At 42.9% G+C, this 15,341-nt stretch overlaps 1 protein-coding gene across 2 annotated transcripts in view; it reads right to left on the reverse strand.

Moving 5' to 3' along the window:
• The window catches only part of LOC118425150 (sushi, nidogen and EGF-like domain-containing protein 1), an 18,146-nt gene extending 9,733 nt beyond the window's left edge, over window positions 1-8,413 (reverse strand). Inside the window, exon 1 of one of the 2 annotated variants that reach the window (XM_035833975.1) lies at window positions 8,339-8,413. In XM_035833975.1, the coding sequence (XP_035689868.1) occupies window positions 8,339-8,398 (60 nt within the window). In that variant the 5' untranslated portion in view covers window positions 8,399-8,413. Of the gene's footprint in view, window positions 1-2,030; window positions 2,135-8,338 lie in introns of those variants that run through there. The other variant, XM_035833974.1, reaches the window with a different exon arrangement.
• Between the last annotated feature and the right edge of the window lie 6,928 nt (window positions 8,414-15,341).

The following is a 15,341-nucleotide window of genomic DNA, read 5'->3' on the forward strand; positions in this document are numbered from 1 at the left end:
GATCGACAGAGGGTTGCGCGTACTTTTCACCTGAAAACCGTCCCTGTCACATATAAGCCATACTTGTACCCTTGTACAATTGTTGTGCAATGAAGTTATTTTTATAAGCGAGGCTCAGGCGATGCCCGCAGAATCGTCGTCCGATCGATTTTCGCCAAATGTGACAGGGGTATAAGGGGTCCGCCTCCGTACGAACTCGTAGGGAATCCGACAGATTTAGGAGCGACGTGCGTTGAGACGTGCACCCTTCCTACTCTTACAATTCCTTCCCCACGTTTTCAGAAAAATGTGGTGGACGTGCCATCCAAAAAAAGTATGGACAAATAACACGTAAGCCGGGTTGTGTCCTTAGCTCGCTAGGTCGGAGGTACACAGTCATAGGTTCTGAGTGGTGCGGTTGTACACTAACAGCGAAAAAGTTCCTTTTTTGGGGATTGACTAATCGTAGTTTGTAATTGCTATATAAAAAAAGAACCTACGTATAGTTGACGTTGACATTTTCCCCCACGATATAGGGTAAATGTGCTCGACATAGAATAAAAAGATAAGCTCACTTTTCCTATAGCTTCATTATGAACCCGCCCATGTAAACCACGAATTATAACATAGAAGTCTATGTGAAGAAAAAAAACTCATCAATGAGACCTTAACTTTCTTTGCTTCTTCGGTACTTTGCTTTGTGCGTAGCCTATTCTATACTACGCCCGAGCTGTTCGATCGTCCTTTTAATTTCCTACCATTCTTTGAACATCGTACAGAAAAAAGGCAAAACGTAAATGAAGAGACACCTAAAATACTACATAAATGTTGCGGTAAATGCTCGGCTAAAGCAGTGATCAGTTATTTCTAGTAATAAACATTTCTACTAATAAATTAAACATCGTTCGAATTCGGCTGGACAAGCGGACAGGTGCCCGAACTCGAACACGGATCGAGCGTGCCTGGGTCGCCTTAGCTCAACCGAGCTAAGCGCCAAAATAAATGCAGACGTAGAAGCGAAGTAGCCGGCATGTGATTTTTTTTCTAGAAATCATTATTTTATCACGCTCGTTTATACAAACGTAAGTCTTTTTATATTGTTATAAATTTGTCTTCTTTTTTTCTATTCCTGGGAATCCGAAGTGTATTCTAGAAATACTCACTGCATTCCATATAATTGGCATTCAAAGTGTATTCTAAGTGTAACTTAACTATCCTAACTGCAGTATGACCACATTCTACGGCGTTTAGACATTATTTAACACATTCTTATCTCATTCGATGGAGAACCGAAATGGCAAGCCACTTCGAATCCTACCAGAATGGGGCCGAAATAATATCTGGAATGCAGTGAGAATTTCTAGAATACACTACGAATTCCAAGGAATAGAAAATAATTTTAATTATGGCGGCATTTTGGCTCATTCCTTCTCGTGTGAAGGGGATATAAGGTCCATTTGGAATTCCCTCCCAAATGACACCGAATGTGGCACGAATTTTGCAAATACTTCATTAGGGCTGGTTCTGCTTGATTCCTTCCAACTCGGTTTTAGTGTAAAGGTCCTATAAAAGGTGTACTGACTGATTCTTCGCCTATCAATTTAGAAAAAATCCTAGAAAAAGTCTTCCTTGTCAACGGGAGGCGAAAATTAAAGCAAATTGTGTAATAAACAAAGTTTGAAATGGTAAGAGTTCGTCTGAGATGTCCGTCGACATGTTGCCCATTTACTTGAGCGCCAGAATATATATAAGTGGGCGTAAAACTCGACGTACCCGGCAAATGTTTCTTTAATCTAAGATAGTTTGTAGATTCCACCCTTGTCTGATACATGTCACCTTTTTTTTGTGTGTCTCTCAATTCGATCAAAATGCCCAATTTGATCACTTTCGGGTCCTTACCCATGTAAATTCCAAGTGGCAAAAATTACGCATTTCTTTTGCACAATGGATTACATCTTTTCGAACTTCGTACTTTTACTTTGAAGTAACAAGTTGTTAAAAAAAGGACAGGAGTTTACCAAGGCCAAAGGGAAGACAAAAAGTAAACCTACTTGAGCCGAAGCCCCCGCCAGGGAAGCCAGCAGACACGCGGTCACAAGAAACTGTCGCATCTTGTCTTTTCGCTGTTCTGAAGTTGACTGTGCGTGCCTTCAGTGACTGGACGACCTCATACAGATTTTGGCACGTACCATTCCGTTGAAATGACCAGGGGGTGTCTTTGAGTAAAGCTTATTCGGATCTTCACAAAATACCAATGTTTCATCTGGATTTTATGATTTATTAGTATGAACAACATTCGCTAATGATTAGAAAATGATAATAAACTGACTTGTAACGCATTACAAGTACTATCATATTTACAAAAATAGGCAGATTACCCCTATGTTTCATTCGTGGAAATTTTATGTCAATTATACGTCACTGTATTAGAACGCAGTGATCTGTTATGTAACTTGCTTTTCTGGTTTTACATTAACCCTTGGTCTTTCCACTCGGACGGCGCTCTCGCCGCACTCTCAAATTTGACCTCAAGATCGCTCAACAAATTCTATAGAAGAGAGACGAATATTTTTTTTTACACTTTTACGTTTTGCGTGATAATGCCAAGTGTGAAAGCGAAGGTTACACATATCCTATTTACGTCGCATTGCAATTGAGAGCGCAGCACGATCGCCGTCTAGTGGAAAGGGGGCCAGGGCCCAGTCTTTCCACTTGACGGCGCTCTCACCGTGCGATGGAAAATTGGCCAGAGCGAAGTGAGAGCGCTGACACGCCAGAAAAAAAAAGCTGCTCTAGTGGAATCTCTCCGGCGACCGCAGCGCGCTCTCACCGCGACAAAAACTCAAATGACATCAGCAACTTTTTCTGAGCTACCAAAGATTCGAAATATTACTTAACACAATTTAGAAATAAAGAACGAATCTTCTAACGTTTTGTATGTTTTGTTGTCTTTGTATACTTCTACTGGTACTTATACTGGTGACCTAACATACATTCACATAATTCCACCAGGTGTCATTATACCGCCACCTCAAAAAACGGTAGAGGTCTTCGAAAGATTGTCTTGAACACCTAATATTAGATATCCTAAATGTAATACAATTAAGATATTTAGGTGTTGAAGACAATCTTGAGAAGGCCTCTATAACAACGTTTTTTGAGGTGGCGGTATAATGACACCTGGTGGAATTATCTAAATGGCGAGCAAAGAGTCACAGATCTTTTTTCTGGTATCAGGGATTGTAATGTATAACCTAACATAGCCTATCATGTGTCAGAGTATCTCTGCATCATCTGGAGCCAAGTATCATCGTCATTTCGTCAAGGTTTAGTCGTGTTTTAGGGAGCGCAGTTGTTGACCTTGATATCTTCAATGCCACCATTGTATAACTTTACTGGCCGCCATCTTGATGACGTCACTACTAGGTTGTGCGCAGAGTACAAGCTTCTCCAAAGGGAAGACCCACTATAAGATACTAGTACTCGGATTCAGACCAAAGTTTGCAAACAGTATTCCATTACTTATACATCTGGTTTCTGTTTTCAACATTTCTCGCATACTTTTTTTTTGTAACCTTGTGCTGTGCGGTGACATTTACTGTTTGTTCTAGCGTTGATTTCTTGATTGACAGTGTAAAGGCGGGGCTGGCTTATCACAGCGCCATTCTTCATTCGCAGCTTGTCTCTGAGTTATCGCAAGCACACGGGAGCCTGCGGCGCAACGTGTACATAGGTTTTTGAACCTTTATTTATTCATGAAAGCTCAAATCGGAATGCAGGCCGTTTTTCATTGAGGTCATGGGGGAAGAGGCAAGGGTCAGACAAAGTATACAACAGAGATAAAGTTTACATCGTTTAGAGTCACTTATAAGTCATATAAGTCTATATACATAATTTACATACATACAAATTGCATGATAGAAACTGTTACATGATTTAAGTCCGTTCATTTTGACCGTTCCCACTACTTTAAGAGTCTCTTAAAGGAAGCCAGATTTGGGGCTGTGCGTATGTCCGGTGGTAGACTGTTCCAGATGGTGGGTCCACGGTAGGCTATGGCTCTTCTGAAGGTTTCTCGGTGGGGTTTTGGGACAGCAAGTTGATTGCTTGTGCTTTGCCTGGTTGTTTTTTGTGCTTTGGTCTCGGCAACGTGAAACACAAAGGACGAGTAGAAACAGCCACCGTAGTTCCCGAGATACGAACCCGGGCCTTTCAGCTTATACTAACTCAACGCCATCACCACTAGGCCAAAAGGTCCGGACCAGTTGTACTGGTCAGTTGATGGCGCTTGAACTCACTGTCACACCACAAATACTGAGTTAGTTCCTAGTCCTGGCTTCTAGATTCTTCGTTGGCGGTGTCAAATATGACCTTATCAGTCAATGAGTAGTCTTTTTTCACTTGTCATTGCTAGTAAGGGCCCTAAGGGGTAGTTGTCTGCAGATCTGCGTGTCTTTTTACCCCCCCCCCCCCACACCCCACACCCCTTTACACTAGGACGGGCTATCGCCGCGCTCTCTCTGCGACCTAAGACTTGACAGATCGCTCAACGAATTCTATAGAAAAGAAACGAATCTTTTTACACTTAAGGCGTAGTTGTCTGCGTGTCCTTAATCATTGTACACAGCTATTATTTCATGTTGGCACCATCAAAAAGACTTGTAATGTACCGTTAGTGACTGGGTTTTTATATATGTGTGCGTGCATATTAAATTCAAAGTTCACTGGTATGATGTATAATCCAGCCCGTAAAAATCCCCGAGAGCGATAATATACATCGGCGGGCGAGGACGCTACCAGTACCGAAGTGATCCCTGAGCAGTAACGATCGGCTGTAAGATTTTTGTGCAACATAACCTTTCTTCGGGCAGTAATTACATGGGTCAGCAATTGCCACAATAATTTGGCAGAACAAAAGAGCTACTGAGAGTAAGATGATCCAACCCTGCTCGACTGAAAATTCAAAAGGTTACCTATGACGCAAGTAGGGGCAGACAAAGGCGCGGGTAATGGCAGTTAATAACTTGACTTCAAGCCATTTATCCAAGGACACACTTTGGTGGCCTTACTGAGGTGCTCGTACTGAAGCGCATCTGGTGTCCAAGCATATAAGCTATACCCCCTTTCCACTAGACGGCGATCGCGCTGCGCTCTCACTGCGACCTAAACAGGATATGTGTAACCTTCTCTTTCATACTGGGTATACCATGCAAAACGTGAAAGTGTGACTGAGAAGACAACAACGTGTAAAAAGATTCGTTTCTCTTCTGTAGAATTCGTTGAGCGATCTGCCAAATTTTAGGTCGCAGAGAGAGCGCAGTGAGAGCGCCGTCCTATTAGAGAGGGGGTATATTACCAATTTTAGGTCGCAGAGAGAGCGCGGTGAGAGCGCCGTCCTAGTGGAAAAGGGGTATTAACCAATTTTAGGTCGCAGAGATAGCGCAGCGTGAGTGCCGTCCCTCCGTTGCAAGTCTATATGGGCATTTCAAATTTCGTGTCCGACAAATAGCCAGTAACCAAACTATGTCTGAACAGAGCAGAACAATTGTGGCTACAAAGTATCCATCCGAGACCCAAATGATAGGCTCGCGTGTTAAGTAGTCCAAAATCCTTGAAACTGTCTAAGTGATCTTTTTGCATACAAAGAGGGCTTCCCCGGGCTACAACTCATGGTCAGTCATCAATCGTCCTAAGTTGATGCTGACAATTTATCACTTTGACAGACTGGAGACAGAACAGAAGCCCCTCTCACGTAAAGACAATTTCTTTTGACCTTCTCCATAAGGTTACCTGCTGCGTTTATGGCATGGCCCTGACTGGCTTTCTTGGACACCTGCGTGTGGGGACCAGCGGGTCCAGTTCGGACGGACACAGCATGAACTCAGTCAGGTGAACCCTTATCTGTCCAAAAATGCAATGTCTAGGGTTTTCAGTGCATTAAATCGTTGGAATTTTTTAATTGTAAAGCCCCGGTTGCAAATAACCGAATTTGACTCCCGACTCTCTCCCGACTATGGTTAGGAGTGTTTCACAAGAAATTGTGTCACTAACAAAGCTTTTGCGAACTCAGAGTTCACTGGCGACTTGTTTCGCTGCACCGCGACCATCGTACGATCCCTAAAAATCTCACGCTAAAGCCTAGGTTATACATAGCCGAATTTAGCTCCCGGCTCTCTCCCGACTATGGTTTTGAGTGATTCGGGAGCTACGTCGGCTGTAGTCGGCTGACATTCGGCTCAGTCGGCTGGTGTTCGGCTGCGCCATCCGAATGTTTTGAAATTAGAAAAAAAAATTGGCTATGCAAGGCAGGTCTGGAATGGGTTGGTTGGTGGTTGGCTGGTGTTCGGCGCGGTCGGCTACTAAGTCTTCGGGAGTAAGTCAGCAGTCATATATGCAAATCTTAACCACGCCATAAACACTGCTAACTTACGCCCAGCTTGTTTCCAGCCTACCAACGATTCACCCCAAACCGTAGACAAATCTCTGCTAACTCAATCCCAAGAAAAATGACTATTACCAGGTCGTAGGCGAATCACCCCCGAACTTCACACGACCAACATCCAGCCGAAAACAAAACGAACCATGAATACCATATTAGAGCTATTTGTGATCCAAATTTGATCTCCTTGTGATGTTTAGATAATAGAAGAAAGGATTATTTTGATTAAAAATGAAAATGGCTACTTTTAAAAAAATCGCTGATTAGGTCCATTTCAAGCCGAAAGAGGATCAACAATCCTCCCATTTAATTGTGTAATTTTTTTCTTCATTTTTTTGTGCGCCAGCAAACCCTCTGCCGAGTATTAATGCTCTGTAAACCTAAATCACTTCAAGTCATTTCCGTCGTTTTACTAGAGAAGTGTACAAGTCATACACTAAAGCGTTCTAACACACTTCCTGGCGGTGTGTTAATACCCCTGTTACATTACGCGAAAATCAATCGGATGACTAGTTTGCGAGCTGTAAATGACATTTTCGAAAGTAAGACGTCCTGTGTTCTCGCGATTAGCGTGCGATTTTTAGGGATCGCCGGCGATTTTCAGGGGTAGTACGATGGTCGCGGTGCAGCGAAACATGATTTCTGAGTTCGCAGAGGCTTTGTGACACAATTTCTTTTCTTTCATCTTTTCTATTCTGCCCGTGCATTCCATTAATTGTTTAAAAAGATTCCGACGGCAAAAAAATCAACATTTATTGATCTCTTGCTTCTTTGTGAGGAACTTTTTGTGTTACCTTGTCCGCGTGATCATGGGAGGTTCATTATCATAGATTTATTCACTGGCGATCGCACGAGCCTCGCTTATATGTGACAGGGACAGTTTTGGGGCGAAAAATACGCAACCCTCTGAAGATTTTAAAATTGGCCGACCTTCCAGCGATCACGACGTACGTCCGACGATCGTACATAATGTGAGAGGGGTATAAAATAAAATGGCGCACGACTAGTCGTGAGATCTATTCGCTATTCAACAAATCGTTTGGTCAATTCCTTGGTGCCAAACTTTATAAACTACTGGAACAATCTTGATCATATCTTAAAACACTTAAGCTAAGGGTACAAGCCGCCGTACGTTTAATTTGTCCGTAAGTTTTTGTGAGGCCACGTCCGCCACATATGTCTGAAAACGTTCAAGCTGTACACGGCAGGCGCGCCGCCCGTACTGGTACGTACGGGGGGTGAATCCGCAGCCCGATAGCACACAAAGTTTTGCCCGCACGTAAAGTTCTACGGCGTACAGCAATCAAGTTCGTCACCTGAAATGAGGCCAAATACGCGGTTGCAAAATTCCGTATTTTGTCGTATTTGTGTTGGTAAGATATAATCTTTGTATTTGGTTGGTCTTGTGCTATGAATGTATGCCGGTGTGTGTCTGCATAACGTTTTTTTTACTGAACTTGAGCGCAACATCAGTTTGTCTTTAATCCTTAGATCGTGATTTCAAGTTAAGGGCATTCTAAGCAATATTACAGCGTTAAAAGTGAAAATATTATGAATAAGACAGTCTGTATAATATTGACATCCAATGCATACTATGTTAGCACATTTACATCATTATTTCATAAATTGAGCCACTAAAAACGGCACAGGAACAAGTCGCACGAGGACTCCTGATCAAGGTCCAATAAAATGAAATATCCTTATGCGACTTGTCTCTGGGCCGTTTTTAACCGCTCAAAGTAGGAAATAATGATGTAAATGTGAGAATACAGTGCAGTAGATGTCAATATCATGCAGATTGCCTTATTCCGAATATTTCCACTTTTAACGCTGTAATATTGCTTAGAATGCCTTTAAGAAAAAAAAGAAGAAAGTAAGACAAGAGCTACATGCTAAGGTAAAAGGAAAGAGTTTACGTACCTGAGCCGACGTTCCCCACAGGAAACCCAGCAGACACGCGGTCAGGAGGAATTGTCGCATCTTCTCACGTCTTGAAGATTCGCTGCTTTGACGTTAACTGTGACTTGAGCTCCTATATAAACGGCTCAAGACAGCCGGTGGTACGTACCATTACGCAAAGCAATCGAGGCGAGGGGGGTTAAGAAAAAAAATGCCCATGATTTTGAAAAACACAAATACGGCAGATACTATTTGTAGTTGTACGTGCAATAACAGTCAGACGACGACAACAAAATAATGAAAGAAGCAAATTATTAAATGATTTGATCGTGTTAAAATATTAATTGCAGCGACGCGCCCCTCCCCCCTCCATTAAATTTTTCCAAAGATTCTTAACCTTGTCTTTTTTCTAGGTCGCTGTAATTACACTGATCAGTTTCAGGACAAAGTTATGTCAAGAACATTACCTCACAGGAATTCATCAGTGCATGCAATACTGGCCTCAGCATGTATATGTCCTGTAAGGCCATGTAAGGCCACAGCATGTAAATTGTATGGATGGCATTGACGCGCTCATTAATTTTCTAATTCTTTACATCAGATTTTAGATAAAAAAAGATTTTTATCTTCTTCAGGGATGGTCAGATCTAGAAAAAAACACACATACCATACGATTAAAAAAAGACACATACTATATATACGATTCCAAACTAAGCTTGTCCTTTTACTTAGTCCGCCGTAGTTGCACTACCGCATAAACGTATCATTTTCAGCGACACAAGGACAGAAGTGGAATTTTTTCCTTAAGCTTGTCACGTTCAGTCAAATTCTACGTGACGGTCGTCGATAGGAATTTATGACAAACCTTTTCGTCACAAGTGTCCTTGTCACGTTCAATCCAATTTTACGTCACGGTCGTCGATAGGAATTTATGACAAACCTTTTCGTCACAAGTGATAAAAAAATCAACACTACACAAGCACAACTGCGTCGATATCTAGAATGACATATCAATACTTCATGTCGTAAAGCGATCGAATAACTTCAACTCAATTTTTCCCCTTGAATATTTGACAGCTAGGTTTGTTTTGTTTGTTTTGCATACCTGGTAAACCGCCTTTAGGCGTAACACACCAGGTTTGTACTACTGAACAGTACAAGCTGCATATATAAGGGCAGATTTATTTGATCCACTCACACCGGGAAGGACCCCTACTCTTTTCGATAAGTGCAGTGGGTTCTTTAACGTGCTCGAGGTGTAGCCTCCATAGCAGGATCTCTATGGCCTTTTTTGGCTCATAGTACACTTTTGCTGGCCATTTCTTTTTGTGCTGGGTCGCTGATTGCTGGCCTTTTCTGACAGCCGGCCAGCAAAAGTGTACTATGAGCCAAAAAAAGGCCATAGAGAGCCTGCTGTGGAGGCTACTCGAGGTGTGGCTCTCCCTAAACACGGGACCTCCATGTAGCGTCTTATCGGAGGGACGGGTCTAACCCAAGATAGGTACTCATTTTGTACCTGATTGAAGTTAAGTGCCTTTTCCGATTGCAAGGGCACAAGATCGGAGGCACATCAACGGATTCGAACCCGGAACCTCTGGGTTGTGAATCGAACACCCTGTACGATCGTACGACCCCTCTTATAGCTCCTTTTCACTAGGGCGGCGCTCTCGCCGCGCTCTATCTGCAAACTAAAATTTAACATTTCGCTCAACGAATTCTATAGAAAAGAAACGAATATCTCTTTACACTTTGTTTTGTTGTCCTCTCAGTCACGTGCACTTTTACGTTTTGTATGACATACCCAGCGTAAAAGCGAAGGCTACACATATCCTATTTAGGTCGCAGTGAGAGCGCAGCGCGATCGTCGTCTAGTGGAAAGGGGGCCCAAAGGTGGGTTCACACATGCGTATATATTCAAGTCCGTTTGATGTGCGTATGAAGCTCTTAGTCTCTACCAGCCTCCACAGGTCGCGGGGAAAATAGTACAAATTGGACAAATATTGATACATAACATGCCAGATGAGTTAGCTGACCGAGAAGTATGGTTAGCGACCCAGCTAACTCGTCTGACATGTTACCTGTTAACGTTTGTCCAATTTCTATTATTTTTCCAACGACCTGTGGGGCCTGGTGGAGGCAAATACCCCCATGCGCGCCTCATACGGACTCATACCCCACCTTAAGGTTTCTTTACTCAGGGCGACTTGCGGCCAGGACTTCTGCTTCCTTCAGGCTAAACCCCAGTTTTCCAAGGTCCCTTTGTAGCACATGTCTTCAAGTGCGTTTAAAATTTAGTCTTACTCGCTTTATTTTTGCGTTGTCAGGATGCCAGTGTAGCGTTGTTATCATCATGTCGTCTACAGTCATTATAATAACATTGTGTATTTTGCTTTCTGATTGTGGTGCTAAAGTAGTTTGGAACAAGTATGACGGGGCCCCAAAGCAGGGCGATTTGGTATCATCCAAAATTGCCTCCGAATTTCATATCGAATATTACATATGGTATACCGATCTAGTTTACAGTCTAAAACGAACATCGGAATGAAACAATACAAGATGTTATAATATCTAGGTTGTAATTGCAACGTCAGTTGATAGAAAGAAATAGGAGTTTGGTATCAGCGTTAAATTCTAAAGATCTCCGCACACGAGAGAGAGAGGGGGTGAGGGGGAGAGGGAGAGGGGGGAGAGAGAGAGAGAAAGAAAGAGAGAGAGAGAGAGACAGAGAGAGGCGGACGGACAGAGCAAGAGGAAGGGGGGGGGGGCGAAGAAATGTCATGAGACATTGGAAATGGTAAAAACAAATTATGAGTAAAGTCTGACAGACAATTGATAATTGTCCTGCCGGAACAAAGCACCGAACTTTACGTCAAACCCACCGGGGACAATTGTCACAATAACAAGAATTTGACCTCGCCTTTTTGTTTGTTTGTGTATTCAAGTCATCGTGTGTCCGGAGGGTAGGCAATTATTTCAAGTAGCCAAATCATTCTTGTATCTGAAGACAACAGAAAGGGTGACATTATGTCGTGCGATGATTAAACTAACTGTTCCTCAATGAGAAAGTATTTATTTTACGCTATTAGCTTCGTTACACACATGTGCAATCTTTCATCCATCGCACTATCCAGGAGTGGAGCGAACTTGAGGCTGGTTTGGTCGTTCAAAACTTAATTGTAGAGGGACCTGCTACATTGAGCACCCCCCCCCCCCCCCCACAAAAACATAGCCTTGTATATAATTAAATATACACCGAATTCACTTGCCTTTTACACACAGAAATCGGTTGTTTTTGTTAATTAGTGTCATTACCTTTCTTGCCCTTTGTTAACTTCTTAACGCACACTTGTTGCTAATACCCCCTTTCCACTAGGACGGCGCTCTTGCCGCTCCCTCTCTCTGCGACCTAAAATTTGACACATTGCTCAATGAATTGTATAGAAAAAAACGATTTTTTTTACACTTTGTGTGTTTTGTTATTTTCTAAGGCACACCTTACATGCTGTATGATATACCCAGAAAGAACTCAAAGATTATTTAGGTTATCCTATTTAGGTCGCAGTGAGAGCGCAGTGCGATCGCCGTCTAGTGGAAAGGGGGCCTAAAAGCATGCGCTGCTAATAATCCAAGTAATAGGGGCTTGGCAACACTGAAATAATGATAAGAAGAAATATCCTAAAATAGCTTTACTGTCCAAAAAAACGGCTTATACTTGTCAAAGAAAAGAGTTGTTTTTTTTTCGCCCGGCGCCCAGTGCATGTTTTTGATAGAAACTTGAAACGACCGCAGAAAACTCAAGTGTTAAGTGCCTTTCTTGAGCAAAACGAGAGTGGCATGCAAGGAGATTCAAACCCAGGACACACACCCTAACTGTAAATTACGTCAATACGGCACCACCTGGCCGTTCTGAAAACTACAGGAACTGAGTTGGGAGTCGCCAAATGCACCAATTGGTTGGGAAAGACTCACTTTATACAATATTGCAAAATACAGTCAAACCCGCCCAAGACGACCACCCAAGACTGGACAAAAGTGGTCGGTTTGGACAGGTGGTCGGCTAGAGTATCGACTCACAACATGCCCGATGCATAGTGTACATGGTTTCCGTTGTGTTTAATGGCAAATAGCAAGCACACGCACGTGCATCCGCCGCCATCTTTATTTTGAACACAACATCGTAATGGCAGTCAAAATCAGACGTAAACTGGCCGAATTCGGAACAAAATTGCGCAGGTTGTCCTAAAATGTTGTCCTAAATGACATTTCAAGGTTGAAAGTAACGCGGTCGTTATCGGCAGGGGTTTGGTTCTGTGCGGTCCCAATTTTTGGCGGTCGCGTTGGCCAGGCGGTCGTTGTGAAGAGGTCACTTAATGCTTACATCAATGGGGAAATTTTCGGGACAGAGAAAAAGCGGTCGTAATGGCCAGGTGGTCGCTAAGAAGAGGTTGTCGCTTGAGCAGGCTTGACTGTAGCCCCAATGCAGCAGTTAAGGACGCCTTTTATATTTGTGCAGTCCTGCAAACGTCTTTTACCTTCTGAATCTTCAGTCGGCCTGGGAAAAGGTGGACTCTCACTGCACTTGGGGCACTGGTGCGGCACTGCGAGGTTCGTTCACTGCGGCATTGTTTTGTGATTTTCGCAATTTTTAATAATTTAGATATTGCGTGATACGTAAAAGTATGACTTATATTTTATTAGAAGACAACAAAATACACAAAACGAAAAAAATCCATTCTTTATCTCTGAAATTCGTTGAGTCATCTTCGAACCCCGCAGTGACGCAAGCGTGACACAAGTACGGTGGGAGTCGACCTTAAGACCGTGAGAGATTGTTGTACCGTCAGTAGCCCCTTTGTCTTCAGGACGTCAAAGGTCATTGCTTAATTGTGCACGTGGTCAGCTTAAAATTATCTACTTTGGATGTCTGCTGACCCATATAATTCTAGCCCAAGGAAATCCAACTAACTATCATACACAGAAAAATTTGACTCTTTTTATTACTTAGTTTATGACCAAACTAATATTCAGCGCGCCGATATGTGTGTATTATATTTCTGGTTGTTTACTATTGGCCTATCGTGAATATATTCATTTATTATACTGGGCTAAAAGTGAAGATGTCAAATTAAGAAAAAATCAAGTCTTCATGGTTAACAGAAGAAATTTTGTGGGTAAGAGCAAAGAGGTTATAAAAAAACGTTTTTAACCTCCTTGAGGGTAGGAGTCATTGCCTCCTTGAGAAATTCAGTGTGAGCAAATTGGTCTAACTTTGCTAGAAAGTTGTTAATCTTTATCGAAGATACGTTTATGCGTTTGTATAATGAGGTAATTTTCTTGTCCATCGACTGACCATGGTTGAGCCCCTAGGCAAAGATTTCTTTTCAACAGTTTAACATTGTCTTTCACTTGTAAAATCAGCTAGACCTCGTCGGTGAATTCAGCTACAACCCAACGTAAAAAATGCTCACCCCATTTGGGAAAAAGTACGGTAGCTAATCACACAGACTGCTACTTCTAGGGTACACCACTTGTACGGTGTGGCCCAGGGTTAAAGAATCTGCGTTAGGTGCTACCCGATCGACGCACCATTTAGTGTGGGGACGACTTACTTTATACAATAGAATTAACGTTACATCGCCTCAAAACATGAGTTGCGAATGCCTTTGTGTAGTCTAGAAAACGTCACATGTAACCTTTAGTCAGGTAGGGTAAGGGCCGTGAGAGATTGTCGTCTAGTCGGTGGCCCCTTTGTTCTGTTCTGCAGAAAGTCAAAGGTCATTGCTTATTGTCCACTTGGCATACAAAGTGCAGAGTTTGGTTAAACCTTGAATTCACGGATGAACAAGCGTTTGACTAATTCTGTGATCCGTAGCGCTAAATTGTAAGTATTAGCGTAAATTCTAAGTATCGCCGCACACGAGAGAAAGAGAGGGAAGGGGGAAGAGAGAGAGGAGAGAGGGAGAGAGAGAAGGAGGGAGAGTGAGAGAGAGAGAGAGAGAGAGAGAGAGAGAGAGAGAGAGAGAGGGAGATAGAGAGGGAGAGAGAGAGAGAGGGAGAGTAAAGGAGGGAGAGAGACAGACAGACGGACAGACAGAGCAAGAGGAAGGGGAGGGGGGCGAAGACAAGTCACGAGGCTTTTAAAATGTACAAAACAAATTATGTGTGATGTCTGACGTCAAGCGAATTGATAATTGTCCTGCCGGAACAAAATACCTGACATCACACCTAAAAGTCAAAGGTCATTGGTTATTGTCAACTTGACAGGCAAACTTAGATAGACATCAGTCCTTTGGATGAATGCCATGTGATTTTAGCCCGAAGTAGTCCAACTGCCGTGCACAGAAAAAATTATTTGAATACTTGTTATGTACAGCCATTGGTCAAGAGGAATCGGGTGATACCATCACAGTATGATAGGGCATGCGCATGCGTAACTATACATCAGTTCACACGTACTCCGAAGGTCGAGGCAGTCCAAAACGAACTACCAGCCCGAACCCCGGACATTTTTCTTGGGGTAGGTGCGACCGTCTGTTCAGGAGCCGGCGCTAATTAATTCCCCCTCTCCACTAGGACGGCGCTCTCGCCGGGCTCTCTCTGCGACCTAAAACTTGGTAATACCCCCCTCCACTAGGACGGCGCTCTCGCCGCGCTCTCTCTGCGACCTAAAATGACATATCGCTCAACGAGTTGTATAGGAAAGAAACGAATCTTTTTACAGTTTGTGCGTTTTGTTGTTTTCTCAGTCACACTTTTACGTTTTGTATGATATGCCCAGTGTGAAAGTGAAGGTTACACATATCATATTTAGGTCGCGGTGAGAGCGCAGCGCGATCGCAGTCTAATGGAAAGGGGGCCTTTGTTTAGGCCTCAGACGGCAATGCTCCAATCATTACATTTCGGAGGATCTAAAGCTATGTATGACCATGCAGGCAATGCGAAACTTTTCACTAGTTTATGCCCGAACTAATATATTTTTTTTAGTTCGACGGTGTGTGTATTATACTCTGTTCTTCTATGGGTG

Source organism: Branchiostoma floridae, chromosome 10 (assembly GCF_000003815.2).
Source record: "Branchiostoma floridae strain S238N-H82 chromosome 10, Bfl_VNyyK, whole genome shotgun sequence".
Taxonomy (NCBI): domain Eukaryota; kingdom Metazoa; phylum Chordata; class Leptocardii; order Amphioxiformes; family Branchiostomatidae; genus Branchiostoma; species Branchiostoma floridae.